This window comes from Myotis davidii, unplaced genomic scaffold, assembly GCF_000327345.1.
Source record: "Myotis davidii unplaced genomic scaffold, ASM32734v1 scaffold162, whole genome shotgun sequence".
NCBI lineage: Eukaryota > Metazoa > Chordata > Mammalia > Chiroptera > Vespertilionidae > Myotis > Myotis davidii.
Genome location: NW_006300036.1, coordinates 5488951 through 5502905, shown reverse-complemented (window position 1 = coordinate 5502905; position 13955 = coordinate 5488951). Strand labels below are relative to the sequence as shown.

General features: G+C 37.5%; 1 protein-coding gene across 1 annotated transcript in view; it reads left to right on the top strand.

The window, feature by feature from the left end:
- Nucleotides 1-13955, top strand: part of COL24A1 (collagen type XXIV alpha 1) — a 311443-nt gene that overhangs the window by 69004 nt on the left and 228484 nt on the right. Inside the window, exons 10-12 of the mRNA XM_015572114.1 lie at nt 2517-2570; nt 3751-3795; nt 11046-11099. Coding sequence (XP_015427600.1) covers nt 2517-2570; nt 3751-3795; nt 11046-11099 — 153 coding nt within the window. The remainder of the gene's footprint in view (nt 1-2516; nt 2571-3750; nt 3796-11045; nt 11100-13955) is intronic.

The following is a 13955-nucleotide window of genomic DNA, read 5'->3' as shown; positions in this document are numbered from 1 at the left end:
TATTATTGTCAGGTACCAAATTAAAAGTTATTAAAAAAACTGTTATTAGTAGAACCCTATCAATGCTTTAGGCTATGTAATCTTTCTGGTAGATGTGTGTGTGTATGTATGTATATATATGGTAACTGTACTTTTATTATTATAAACAAACAATATCCCTTATTTAGTCACCAAGACATTTAAACAGTGCGAATGTGGTCCTCTCTGTTATTATTTAAATACTAAAGGCCTGGTGCATGAAATCCGTGCACTCGTGGGGGGCGGGGGGTGTCACTCCGCCTGGCTGTGCCCTCTTGCAGTCTGGGAGTCCTTAGGGGATGTCCAACTGATGGCTTAGGTGGGCCTAAGTCATCAGTTGGACATCCTTAGTGCTGCCGTGGAGGTGGGAGAGACTCCCGCCATTGCCACTGCACTCAGCAGCCGTCAGTCTGGCTAGTGGCTGAGCAGAACTCCCCTTGTGGGAGTGCACTGACCACCAGGGGGCAGCTTCTGCATTGAGTGTCTGCCCCCTGGTGGTCAGTGTGTGTCATAGTGACCAGTCATTCCCAGTTGTTCTGCAGCTAGGATCAATTTGCATATCACCCTTTTATTATATAGGATATTACTTGAAATACATAGTTCCTGGCATATGATAGGTACTCAATAAATTTTATTATAGAAATAATAACCATGTATTATATGTAATATTAATAAGGTAATATCTAGTACATAAATATGGTTTCTAAAATACATAGGATATAATCTTTTCACTTGTAGACAAGAATTTTATTCTATAATTGTCAGAAGACCACTGTTTATTCATATTCTGTTAAATTGTCCGTTGTCGTGTGTGTGTGTGTGTATATATATATATATATATGTATATATATATATACATATATATATATATCCTATATAATATATTATGATGATTAGCCCCAATTCCCCACCAGAAACTTAGGCACACTGACCCCCAGGGGGCAGAGGCTCAACACAGGCGTTGCCCCCCAGTGGTCAGTGCGCTCCCACAGGGAGAGTGCTGCTCAGCCAGAAGCCTGGCTCACGGCTGGTGAGCACAGCGGCAGTGGCGAGAGCCTCTCCCACCTCCACTGCAGGCAGGCTGTAAGAAGTGAGGGGTCCCAGACTGCGACAGGGCGCAGGCCAGGCTGAGGGACCCGCCCCCTCCAGTGCACAAATGTCGTATACATACATAATCTGTATGTATATATGCATGTATTTATGTGTGTGGGTTTATACCCATACCAAAACTTGTATCTGGGTTCACATTCAGGGTCTGCTACTTACTGTGGCATCTTGGGTAAATTTCACAGCTTCCCTGTATGCTAGTTTTTTCATTGTAGAATGGAAATAGTATCTCTAAAGTACTTGGCATGGTGATTGCTCATAAAAAAGTGCTTGGTAAATTGTAATTGTTGGAGCAAGGGAAGGAAGGGAGAGAGGAGGGGGTAAAATGAGACAGAATAAAATTGAGAAATGGATTCTTAGAGAAATTGAAAGAAAGATATATTGGAAGCCTACATGTCTAATAGAATGGGAGGGAAAACCTTTCAACTGTGATTTTCTATTCTTCGTGTTTTCTTTGGTCTTTTCTTTCTCTAGAATTTTTGAGCTCCCGGAGCTTTATAGTGTTTCTATACTTAAAATAGAGGTAACTTCTATTTCAGGGCAAATGGGCAAAGGGCTAGTGTCTTTCATTATCTCTTTTGCAAACAGCAAGAAAGAAATGAATTTTACATGATAAATAAGGAACCTGAATTTTACTCGTGCTGTCATCATATGAGGTAAAGGAAACGCAATACGCATTCTTCTGGCATTTCCTTGTTTCAAGAATTATTTGATAGCCATAAACTCTGAGTAAATTGATGAATGAATGAATGAATGAATGAATGAATGATGTATAAGTGAAAGAGAGTAAAAACAAGAATATGTTGACATTAGGAAAGTTGAAAAGGTTGGTGTTGAAATTCACACTTATTTAGTCTTGTGGGGCTTATGCTCAGACAGTTAAGAGGAGTTCCCTTTTCATTTCGTTGATGGTTTTTTGCTGTGCAAAAGCTTTTTAGTTAGATATAGTCCCATTTGTTTATTTTTTCCTTTGTTTCTCTTGCCCAAGGAGATATATCTGGGTTATATGTGAACCCAAAAATATTGCTACGAGAGATGTCTTAGATTTTATTGCCTATGACTGAGACAAGAAGGAATTCAATTAAAAAGGATAGTGGTTATTAAGAAATGTACCAACTCTTTCTCTATAATAAATGTCTTCTTTATTTATGTAGTACTGGATTTTTCCATCCTTCACTTATTATTATTAATGTGCAATGTCTCATTTCGGTCCCTAATCTAACAGTTTTTTTTTTAATTTAGCAATTTGGGCTCATTTTTATTTCAAACAGGTGATTTCAATCAGCATTTTTATAAGGAAAAATTTCTTTCCAAATTTGGGTATTATGAATGCATCACGTTTGTTCCCTTGGGCTTCTTTTGACTTTGTTGTACGTTATTTTTCATTTCAGGGAATTCCGGGATTCACTGGAAATATTGGTTCACCTGGTTACCCTGGCAGGCAGGTGAGGTAACTATACTTATACTTCTCCTTTCTTGTTTGTCTTTATTAACACATTGTATGTCCTGATTTTGAGAATTAATGTTCAAATGATAATTGGTTTATTTTCTTAAATAATGAATTACTCAGAGCATTACAAAATAATGTCAAAATCAAAACTATTAAAAATCCATCAAAAATTTAACTACAGAAAGTATTGTTAAAATGGGAGTGGGGTTTTAAAGCTGTTGGATGTGATATACTTTCAAAATTAAAATGCTCACAGGTCTAATAAGATCTTGAAATAGCCCAGCTGCTGATTTTACAATACTGCCACTGATGAAAATGAAGTAATACTAAGAGTTAAGACTCTTCTGTATAATAAACATCATTTTTAAATAACACAGTTATAAAAGCTTGGGATAATGTTAGCAGTGCTATATATGCCACTACCAAATACTTTTATCTGAACTAAATTTAATCTCTGTATACTGTTTTAAAATGGATTCTAATCATTTTATATTTATTTCCCTCTAATTTCTTACTTCGTTACTTCATGTAGACTAATAGTGGAACACATTTTCTTTCCTAGGTTTTTATGAATTGATTACTGACTCTTAAAATTAATTATTCATTCATTAATTATACACTTATAATAGCTTTTTTATTATCAAGAATGAGAGAAATAAAACTGCCAAAAATAATCAATTAACAAAATTTCATTTTTTTTGGTCTTTAAAAGTACATGGAAGGTATTGCATATTAGAGTCTTACCACCAAGTGATGATTTATATTATATGAAAAATATAAAATAAACTGGAAATACTCAAATATATGGACATTGAAGTTAAATATTTATTTTTTTAAATTATAGGAATATATTTTAGATAAGTTAAATTACAAGTGTTTTAAAAGAACATAGTTTTCCAATGAGAATAATTTAATGAAAAAATATTTATTTTTGTATCTGATGTGTTAATTTACTTTATTTAGATACCTAAAATATATTTTTATATAGATTATATACAGTGCCTCTTTTGGTTCTGAAATTATAAAAGTCCTTGAACATATATAGTCTGCATTAAGCATACAGAGTTTTATAATTGTGAAAATGACACCTCTTTATATGTCCTTCTTATTAATCTGTTTATAAACAACTCTAAAAAGTACTGCAGTCTGATGATGATGTCTTTTATTCACACTAGGGTCTAGCTGGCCCAGAAGGTAATCTAGGTCCTAAAGGTGTACGAGTAAGTTACTATTTTCCTCTTTTTGTTAAGTATGCATGCATAATAGTAGAATGAAATATATAAAATACTTATCATGTTCACCCATTTTTTAGGAACTTTGAATGTAATGCAAGTTTAGCCTGAAAAGAATTCTACTTGTTCAATAGATCTTTTTTTTCTGTTAGGGCCACAGAAAGTAGTCTTATAGTAGTAGGTTTTATATCATTTCTTGATAACTGTTACCTCATTTACATTATTTTGATAGCTCCTAAAAAAATACCTGGTGTGTTAGAATATGCTCTATAAACAGTTGTATTATTATTTATATGTAAGCGTATATAGAGCTAAGAAATCATGAAAAATCAAGAGGCAAAAAAAATCATATTAGTTTAAGGCTGAGATAATATGACATAAAGCTATGTGGAGTAGAGAAATATCCGCAAAGAAGGAAATAAACTTATCATATCAAGAACATATCACTGCTCTTCCAAACCATTAAAGGAGTTATTAGCCACTTTTAATAATTAAGGGAGTAAAAAGAATTACTGTCCTATGTTATGTAATATATTATAAATTAACACCAAGTTGGTTCTAGGAAATATTAGTAAAAGTATACTAAAATTTTATTTTAGAAATTCTCCATTTTATAGTCAGTTGTTTTCCAGCATTTATATCTGTTGCTTATATTATTTAAAATACTTTTTTGAAATAAATGCATGAAGTATTTGAACTTTTAAAATTCTTAAACATTTTCAAATACTTTCATATGTATTTTCTTCTTTTATTTTGCTATCAATCATATAAAGTAGGAGAATAGGTATATTATCTCCATTTTATAATTTAGAAAATAGTAAGCTAAAGAATTTATGTGATTTGGCAAAGTCGTAGCTGGCCAGAACTAGAACCAAAATCTTCTCACCTTAGCTACTCTTTCTGCATATCCTGCGCTATCTCTACCCTTGCATTATGTGAAAATATATTGGGGAAAAGTCATGCATTTTTTTATTGGAAGCTGTACTAAAAGCACATGTTGACTTGAATTCAGGAAACAAGAAGAGATTAGAGTTTAAGAACATGGGCTTTGGAGTTAGGTCTGTTTTCTTTGTTTGTCCTTTTCCCTTAACTTCTCATTCCCTGGGTTTATGACTTTAGATATCATTCACCCCTTCTGTTTCATTTTTTAAAAATCTTTAAATGCTGATAATGAAACTTACCTTTCAGGTACTTACAAAAACTACCTGAGCTTAATATTTTTAAAGCACATTACCTAGCTCATAGCATGCATTTTCTAAACAGATTATTCTATTACTAGAGGCATGGGACAGGGTCCCTCAGCCTGGCCTGCACCCTCTCCAATCTGGGACCCCTCAGGGGATGTCTGCCTCTCACAATCCCAGACCCCCGGCTCCTAACCATCCTCCTGCCTGCCTGTCTGATCACCCCTAACCATCTCTGCCTGCCTGATTGCCCCTAGCCACCTCTGCCTGCCTGTCTAATTATCCCTAACTGCTCCCCTACTGGCCTGATTGCCCCTAACTACTTCCCTGCTGTCCTGATCGCCCCTAACCGCCTCTGCCTCGCCCCACATCCTGGACCCAGGATTCTCTTCTACAGCCAGTCACAGGCACCCGGGACCCAGCCTTCCCTCCCTCTGGCTGGCCACAGGCACCCAGAACCCAGGCCAACTTCACCTGGGCCGGCCACAGCCACAGGGCACCGTGGGCAGGCGGCTTGTGCCTCTCCTGGGCTGCAGCCTGGCTGGTTCCCATTCCTCTCTTGCGAGCTCATTTGTGCCTGGCTGATCCCCATTCCTCTCTCCCTAGTGTTGAATGTCTGAGCCGTTATGGCATTATGGCTTGAAGGTGTGAGGGCATGATGACCATTTGCATATTAGCTCTTTATTACATAGAATTATTGAACTTGGGAGTTTCTTCTGTGCATGAACTAATAACTCCAAGACATGTTATTTGGCACTATATGTGCTTTTCTCTAACTGCATTTTCTCATCTTGCTTCAGTGATTCCTATAACTCTTTTAAGTTCTTCCTCGTGTCATTTTTGTATTGTATTATACATACTTTGGTTGTTGCTCCTCCCACCCCCCCTTTAGTATTTAGAATTATTGTCTACGTTGTAACCATTTTTAAGTTGCACTTTTAGGTTTGGATGGCCAGCTTCATAAAAGAATTTTTTTTTAAAAGAATACAAATATAATATTTTCTGATTGATTTAATTTTTAAAATGGTCTTTTGGGAGAGTGGGAGGAATCAGGGGAGTCATTTGTCTAGGTCTCACATTCACAGATGGTCTCAAATGTAGATTTTAAAAGATCTTTATTGTTGAAAGTATTACATACGTCCCCTTTTCTCTCCCTGCCTGCTTCCAGCCAGCCCTGCCCCATGGTCTGTGCCCGTGGGTTACGCGTATATCTATGCATACAAGTTCTTTGGTTGATCACTCCCTACCCACCCACCCTCCCTCGCCTTCAAATGTAGATTTTTGACATTAAGACCAAATATAGCTAAAAAGACTTAAAAAAAAACAAACACTGAGAAGTTAAAGGGAATGTTTTTTATTTAATTTGTGTCCTATTACTGGATTATGCCACATGTAATCCACTTTAAATTAATATTTTTATAAGTCATGATAAATGATCTTTGGACTGGTACTGTTATTTGATTTCATTAATGGTTGTTAAGATGATTTCTTTTTAAATGGAAGTGTTTAAAGCAGACCATCATTTGTAACCCTCATTTGGCCTTTCTTTGAGTATAGTATGCTGGCTGCCTCATGAAAGAGGACTGTGTGTAGGGCCACTCCTGATGTCTTAGTTACCCCGCTGGTGACCAAAATTGCCTCCAACTGGATATACAACCTTCAGCCCCCAAAGCAAAAACTTATGTGTTGTTGTTATTTTTTTTGTTATTTGTTTCATTACATACTAACCTCTAGCTTAGTAGTGGTGTTTTGAGAATGACTACAAATACCCGTATGATACCTTTGGTGGGTGTTCCTGACATTTTACAATTCTGTTAGAATCAGCATAACATTTATCAAGAAACTTTTATGAAATTACTATGTAGTTATTCACAGCACTGTTCCCTTTAAAGTCTTTAATGTAAAATATTGTGCTTGTACCCTAAACGGGCTATGTCGAGTAGAAGGCTGACTTTCAGCTTCCGAGTTCTCAATGATTAGTTCGCCAATATTTGTACACCAGTTAGGGTGTCTCTATCTTTTATTTATAAGCAAAACTCCAGCTGTATATATTAGGACAAAAGTTAGTTGTTTTTAAACTTGAAACCATCTGTAGCTAATGATTCTGAACATACATGCAGCTTGTCATCATAATCCTAAATGTTTAGAATTAGAAATAATTTCAGATGCCTCATTTTAAAAGAAACCTTCCTCATCCTCTAGAATCTAGATGCTTGGCTTTCAAGGAAACAAATTTCTTATAAGGGTGTTTCACTTGTTAAAGTTAAGTAGCAAGAAATGAATTCTTTCTCTTTTATTTTATTTTTTGCTAGTTCATGTAATCTGTAGAGCATAGGGAATTTTAAAGGTCTTTTTCCTTGCCAAACGGGAGTGTTCCTCTCACTATGGCAACAGCTAAGTAGCTTTTCACATTCAGGATAAATCCCTCCAGGCTACTTGGAATGATTCCAGAGAAATTTACTTTTTAAAAAATATATATATTTTATTAATTTTTTTTACAGAGAGGAAGGGAGAGGGATAGAGAGTTAGAAACATCGATGAGAGAGAAACATCGATCTGCTGCCTCCTGCACTCTCCCTACTGGGGATGTGCCCGCAACCAAGGTACATGCCCTTGACCGGACTCGAACGTGGGACCCTTGAGTCCGCAGGCTGACGCTCTATCCACTGAGCCAAACCGGTTAGGGCAGAGACATTTACTTTTAAAAAGTGTGACAGAATATACAAGGGTGGGCAATAGTAGGTTTACAGATATTCATATGGAAAATCATATAATAATTAGTAAACTTTGTTTTGTGTACTCACAACTGTAAACCTACTTTCACCACCCTTGTGGTGAAACATCAGATTTGCCATATTAATCAACTTTAAATGTACAGTTTAGTGGTGTCTTAGCTCATGCTGCTATAATAAAAATACCCCAGACTAGATGGCTTACACAATAAAGACATATCTCACAGTTTTGCAGTCTGGGAAGCTGAAGATCAAGGTGCTGGGGTCTGGTAAAGGCCCACTTCATGTCTTGTAGACAGCCACCTTCTCACTTTCTGCCACATGGCCAAGAGACTAATCATCTCTCAAATATTTTCTTATAAGGATACTAATCCCATTCATGAGGCTCTATCCTTTATGACCTAATTACCTTCCTAAGTCCCCACCTTCAAATACCATGATATTGGGGATTAGGCTTCAACATATGAACATTGAGGGGACACAAACATTCAGTTCATAGCAGGAGGCATTAAGTCCATTTAAATTGTTGTGCAACCATCACCACCATCCATCTCCAGAACTTTTTCATCCTCCCAAACTGAAACTCCAAACCCATTAAACAATAACTCCTCATTTTCTCTCTCTCCAAGACCCCGGCAACCATTCTACTCTGTCTATGCGTTTGACTACTCAATGTACTTCATTTACATGTAAACATACATTATCTGTCCTTTTGTGATTGGTTTATTTCATTTAGCATGATTGTCTTCAAGGTTAATTCAAGGTTGTAGCATATGTCAGAATTTCCTTTTTAAGGCTGAATAATATTTCATTGTATGAATGTGCCACATTTTGTTTATCTAGTCATCTGTTGAACATTTGTGTTTCTTCCGCCTTTTGACTTTTGTGAATAAAAAACCTTAATCCTTTCTTAATATATATTATTATGGAAGAATTTACTCTGAAAAGTCACCCATTCTCTGATTCAAATAAGTAGCCTTTATTTAGAATTTAGTGAAAATGGCCCCTTGTATTGCTCCTTCAATTTTTTTTTATACCTTGGCTTTTCTCTGTATTTATAAAATCATTCTTCTCCCATCGCCATTTCAGTGTTTCTCTGGTTCAGTGGTTATTTTTTGCTTGTTTTCTTCTCAGAGCTCTAGTCTATCCTTAAGGCTTCTGACCCATCTGGCTTTCAAATAATATATCTCTCTATGAGCTGTCTATGAGTTTCACATTTCAATTCCCTGCCAAGATAATTCGATTTGAATGCCTCTCATCACCACAGACTCAGATGACTAACAAAACTCATCCTTTCTATCAAACTCACCTTTCCTGTTTGTTGTCTATAGACATATACAAAGACCTGTTGATACACTATAATCCTAGTGAATTTTATAAGCTGCAAATTTGATTATATAAAGATTATGCCTATTGTTTTAAATGGCCAATAGTAAATTCCAAACTTCCATCATTTCTTTTTAACTCCACCTCTTGCCTGCCAACCACATAGAACTATTTGCAGTTTGATGAAAATGCAATATCATTTCATTCCTATTGATTGATTGAATGATTGATGGTACATTACTAGTCCTATCTGGAATGTCTTAAAGACTCAGCCCAAATGTTTCCTTTTCTATAAAGCTGAATCTTTCCTCTAGACCAGTGGTTCTCAACCTTCTGGCCCTTTAAATACAGTTCCTCATGTTGTGACCCAGCCATAAAATTATTTTCGTTGCTACTTCATAACTGTAATGTTGCTACTGTTATGAATTGTAATGTAAATATCTGACATGCAAGATGGTCTTAGGCGACCCCTGTGAAAGGGTGGTTCGACCGCCAAAGGGGTCGCGACCCACAGGTTGAGAACCGCTGCTCTAGACCAAGTTGGTCATTCTGCCTCCAAAGTTCCCATTGCATATTACATTTATCATATCACGTATCACATACTCACAAAATAATTCTCAGATGATATTACAATTATTTATTTGTTTGACCCTTGTTCCTAGTAAACTCTGAACTTCTTGAGGGCACTGATTCTCTTATTCACCTTTATAATCCCTATTCCTCACACACAGTGGGCACTAAAATAATGTTTTGTGAATCAGTGAACCAGACTGATATTCCTTCAAATTTGACTGTTGAAAGAGCCTTCTAACAGATTTTCCTACCGTCAGTGTTTCCTGTCTTAAAAGTATTCTGTATCTTGTCAACAGATTAATATTTTGAAAAAACAACTTGAAATCAGGGGATTACCATAATTCCCCAAAGTCAGTTGCTCCCAGTCTAAATATAGACTAAAATTCTTAGCCTAAAATTTAAGGTTCTCCTTAATATGGTCTCTTAACTACTATACATTTCATCTATTAAATTGGCGAAACAAGTTATTTGCCACAGGTGAGATATGACTAAAGTATGTTAGGATAAAGTACCTCGCATAATTATTTATATGTCCTCCTTGTTTCTCAGACCATTGGAATCGTCCTGAGGGCACAATGGGTCTTGGCCCTTATTCAAAGCATCTTGCACATGAAATTCTGTCAGTTATCATTTAAAAACACTTTCTGATCTCTCTCTACTATATCCATGCTCACTATAATTATTCTGGTTGGAGTGTTCTTTCTCCAGCCTCTGCTTATCAAGATTTTACCTACTCTGTGGGCCTATCTCCAGTGCCAGTCTCCTTTGAAACCTTCTTTGAATGCCCTGACCTCCTGCCACTTTACAATGAATCTCTTCCTCCCCTGTGCTTCTATTTTTGTACTTGTTATAGTCTTTTGATACCTCTATCTTGCTTAAATTTTAATTGAATATACATATGTATTTTCTGCCCTCTATAAAAATCAATGAAGAAAAGGATTTGGTTGTGTTGTGTGTTTTTTAAAATATATTTTTATTTATTTCATAGAGAAAGGGAGAGGGAGTGAGAGAGAGAAACATCAATGATGACAGAGAATCATCGATCAGCTGCCTCCTGCATACCCCCTGCTGGGGATCGATTCCCACAGCCTGAGCCCGAAGCCTGGGCATGTGCCCTAATCGGGAATCAAACCCATAACCTCCTGGTTCATAGGTCAAAGCTCAACCACTCACCCACACTGGCTAGTGGATTTGGTCTTATTGATTTTTATTAGCTACCATGTCTTAAGTTATGTTCCCTACTTTTTTTCTTTAATGAAAAGATTGATCTGTAACTTCTGGAAGAAAAGCAATAAGGTAAGGGAAACATTCATAGTGTTAAGCTGTATAATTTCACATTGCTATGAAGAAATTCAAGGATCTCATTTGGAATTACAAGGTGAATGTCTAAATGAAATAATATAGATTGTTTGTTTACTTTAAGGGTTTCATTGGTTCTCCTGGGGAAGCAGGACAGCTGGGGCCTGAAGGAGAGAGGGTGAGTACGTTTTACATTACTTTTAGAGTGATGTGCATGTGGTGATGTACAGCAGGGTCAAAGACTGCTCTGTCAGGCAGGTCATCTACTGAGTGATACACATATGGTGACGTACAGCAGGGTTATGAACTCCTGTGTCAGGCAGGTCATCCTACTGAGTAATATACATATGGTAATACACAATGGGGTCATGAACTCCTGTGTCAGGCACATCATCTTACTAAGGGAAGCAAGCGGCTTTAAAATAAATCACCTACCAGAAATATAATTAAATTCTCTTAAATGTTACCAAATTTTGTTTTGAGAAAGTAAATGACACAAATATATATGGCTAGCTATTTTTAATTCAGTTAAAAACAACACAAATTGAAATATTAAATATCTAATTATGAATATTTTATTTTGTAATTCATTACTCTTTAATTCAAATATAAACTCTTAGCAGGTCTTGTATTTTATAATGCAATAGGCAGCAAATAATTCAGAAGATACATTTTTTGTTTAGTTTAATAATGAAAGATAACTATCCATAAATGTAGGTACTTATAAATATAGAATATTTGCAAAATAATGTTATACTTTTAAAAAGTAATCAGATGTGTACAGAGGCCTGGCATTCCAACTTCATCTTATCTAGTTTTAGGTGCCATAGCAGTTTATTGATTTCTATTTGCATACCTTCATTTACATTGTTAATATTAATTGAAAAAGTCAAATTAAATAATATCAGCATAACATAAGGTTTGAAAGCAAAGAAAGTCATATTCAAAATTTAGCATTTAACGCTATTATTATAAGAACTAGAGGCCTGGTGCACAAAAATTTGTGCACTCGGTGGAAGTGGGGGTCCCTCAGCCCGGCCTGTGCCCTCTTGCAGTCTGGGACCCCTTGGGAGATAATGCCCTGCTGGCTTAGGCCTGCTCCCGGGTGGCAGAGGGCAGGCCCAATCCCTAGGTGCAGCCCCTGGTCGGGCTCAGAGCAGGGCCATTTGGGGAGTTGGGGCACAATCCCCTGTCATGCACAGAGCAGGGCAGATTGGGAGGTTGCGATGCCACCCTCAGTCACACTCAGGGTAGGGCTGATTGGGGGGTTGGGGCCCCGCCCCCTGTCACACTCAGGGCAGGGCGGATCAGGGGGTTGAGGCACTGACCTCTATCACCCACAGAGCAGGGCCGATCAGGGGGTTGGGGTGCCACCACTGGCACGCTCAGGGCAGGGCTGATGGGGAGGTTATGGCATCACACACAGAGCAGGGTCCGTGGGGGGGGAGGGGGTTGGGGTGCCGCCCCTTGTCACACACAGAGCTGCAGGGCGATCAGGGTGTTTGGGCACTGCCCCCTGTCACGCTGATCCTGGTGCTGGGAGGCATATTACCCTTTTACTATATAGCATAGAGGCCTGGTGCATGGGTGGGGCTGGCTGGTTTGCCCTGAAGGGTGTCCTGGATCAGGGTGGGAGTCCCTACTGGGGTGCCTGGCCAGTCTGGGTGAGGGCCTGAGGGCCGTTGTCAGGCTGACGGGTGACTGAAGCTCCCAACTGCTCCTTTTTTTCTTTTTTTCTTTTTTTATTCTGGGCCAGCTTTAGCTCTGAGGCCTTGGCTGCTGAAAACAGGTTTCTGGCCTTTGTTTGCTGTCTGTATTTGATACAATGTTGCGGTTTGGCTGGCTGAAGCTCCGCTGAGTAAAGCAGGTTTCTGGGTTTTTTTTAGCTTCCTTATTCGCAACATAGTTGCTTAGAGTTGCAGCTGAGAGGCCGGCAAGTCAGGTGGGGAACGTTGGAGGTCTCCGTCACTGAAGCAAGCAAGCCTCCCTGTTCGCATCAGCTGCCTGGCTGCTGGCTGCCATCTTGACTGCCAGTTAATTTGCATATCTCGGCCCTACTCTGTGAGTGACAGGGGGATTAGCCAATGGGGAGGGTAGCGGAGTGACACTAATTACCATGTTTCTCTTTTATTAGTGTAGATGGTATTGAAGCCAAAATTTTCCTTTCTGGAAACAAGTGAAAGTAAACCAGATCATTCTTTGCTAGATGAGTTTTCAAATTTATAGTTTTTCAACTGAGTGAATTAAGCTGTATTTTTTTGTTATTACTTGTGAATGCCCTTCCAGAGAAGAAATATTCAGAATTTAAACGTGCTGTAAAGGCGATCAAAATGTTCATTCTTCTTTGGTGAGATGAGGTGAAGATTTACCCTTGGAAAACAGACAGGTCATTTGTTTCACTTGTAAAAAATTTCTTCAGCATGATCCCAACTACGCCACTTACCTGCCTTGTGATACAGCAGCCTTGTAGATGATGCTTCCAATCCATCATGCAAACACCTGAGCTGCTTCTCATTTACCCAAAGAGGTATATGCAGTTCACACTGTTAATTACTCCGCTGCTCATGATACAATTCTTTCTTGACCTTTGGCATGAACTTATTTCTAGTAATTGATGTAGTAAATAAGCCAAAGTTATAAGTCATTGCAAAATGTTACCATCTTAGATTTAAGGATCCTAGTGTTGACACTGACCTTCAATAGGCACACTGCCTGCCATCATAAGCACTAATTTTGACCAGTCTGTATAAAAATATTAAGACCCTTGCAAATCATAAATATAAGATCATTTTGTGATATAGTGCCTATCATGGTACCATGTCGTGATATCATTTGGCTACTTAAAATTCTGATTAAAACCATAAATGTACCTAGTGAGGTGTCATTATTATGTTATAAAACATTTAAGTAGAGAAAAGCAGAAAAAATAATGTAGTGCTAATCACTCCTCAAAACAAATGGAAAGAAAAAGTTCTTTCTTGAATTTAATAATATCTATATAATATTTATTTATGAAAAATATATTTATTTATAA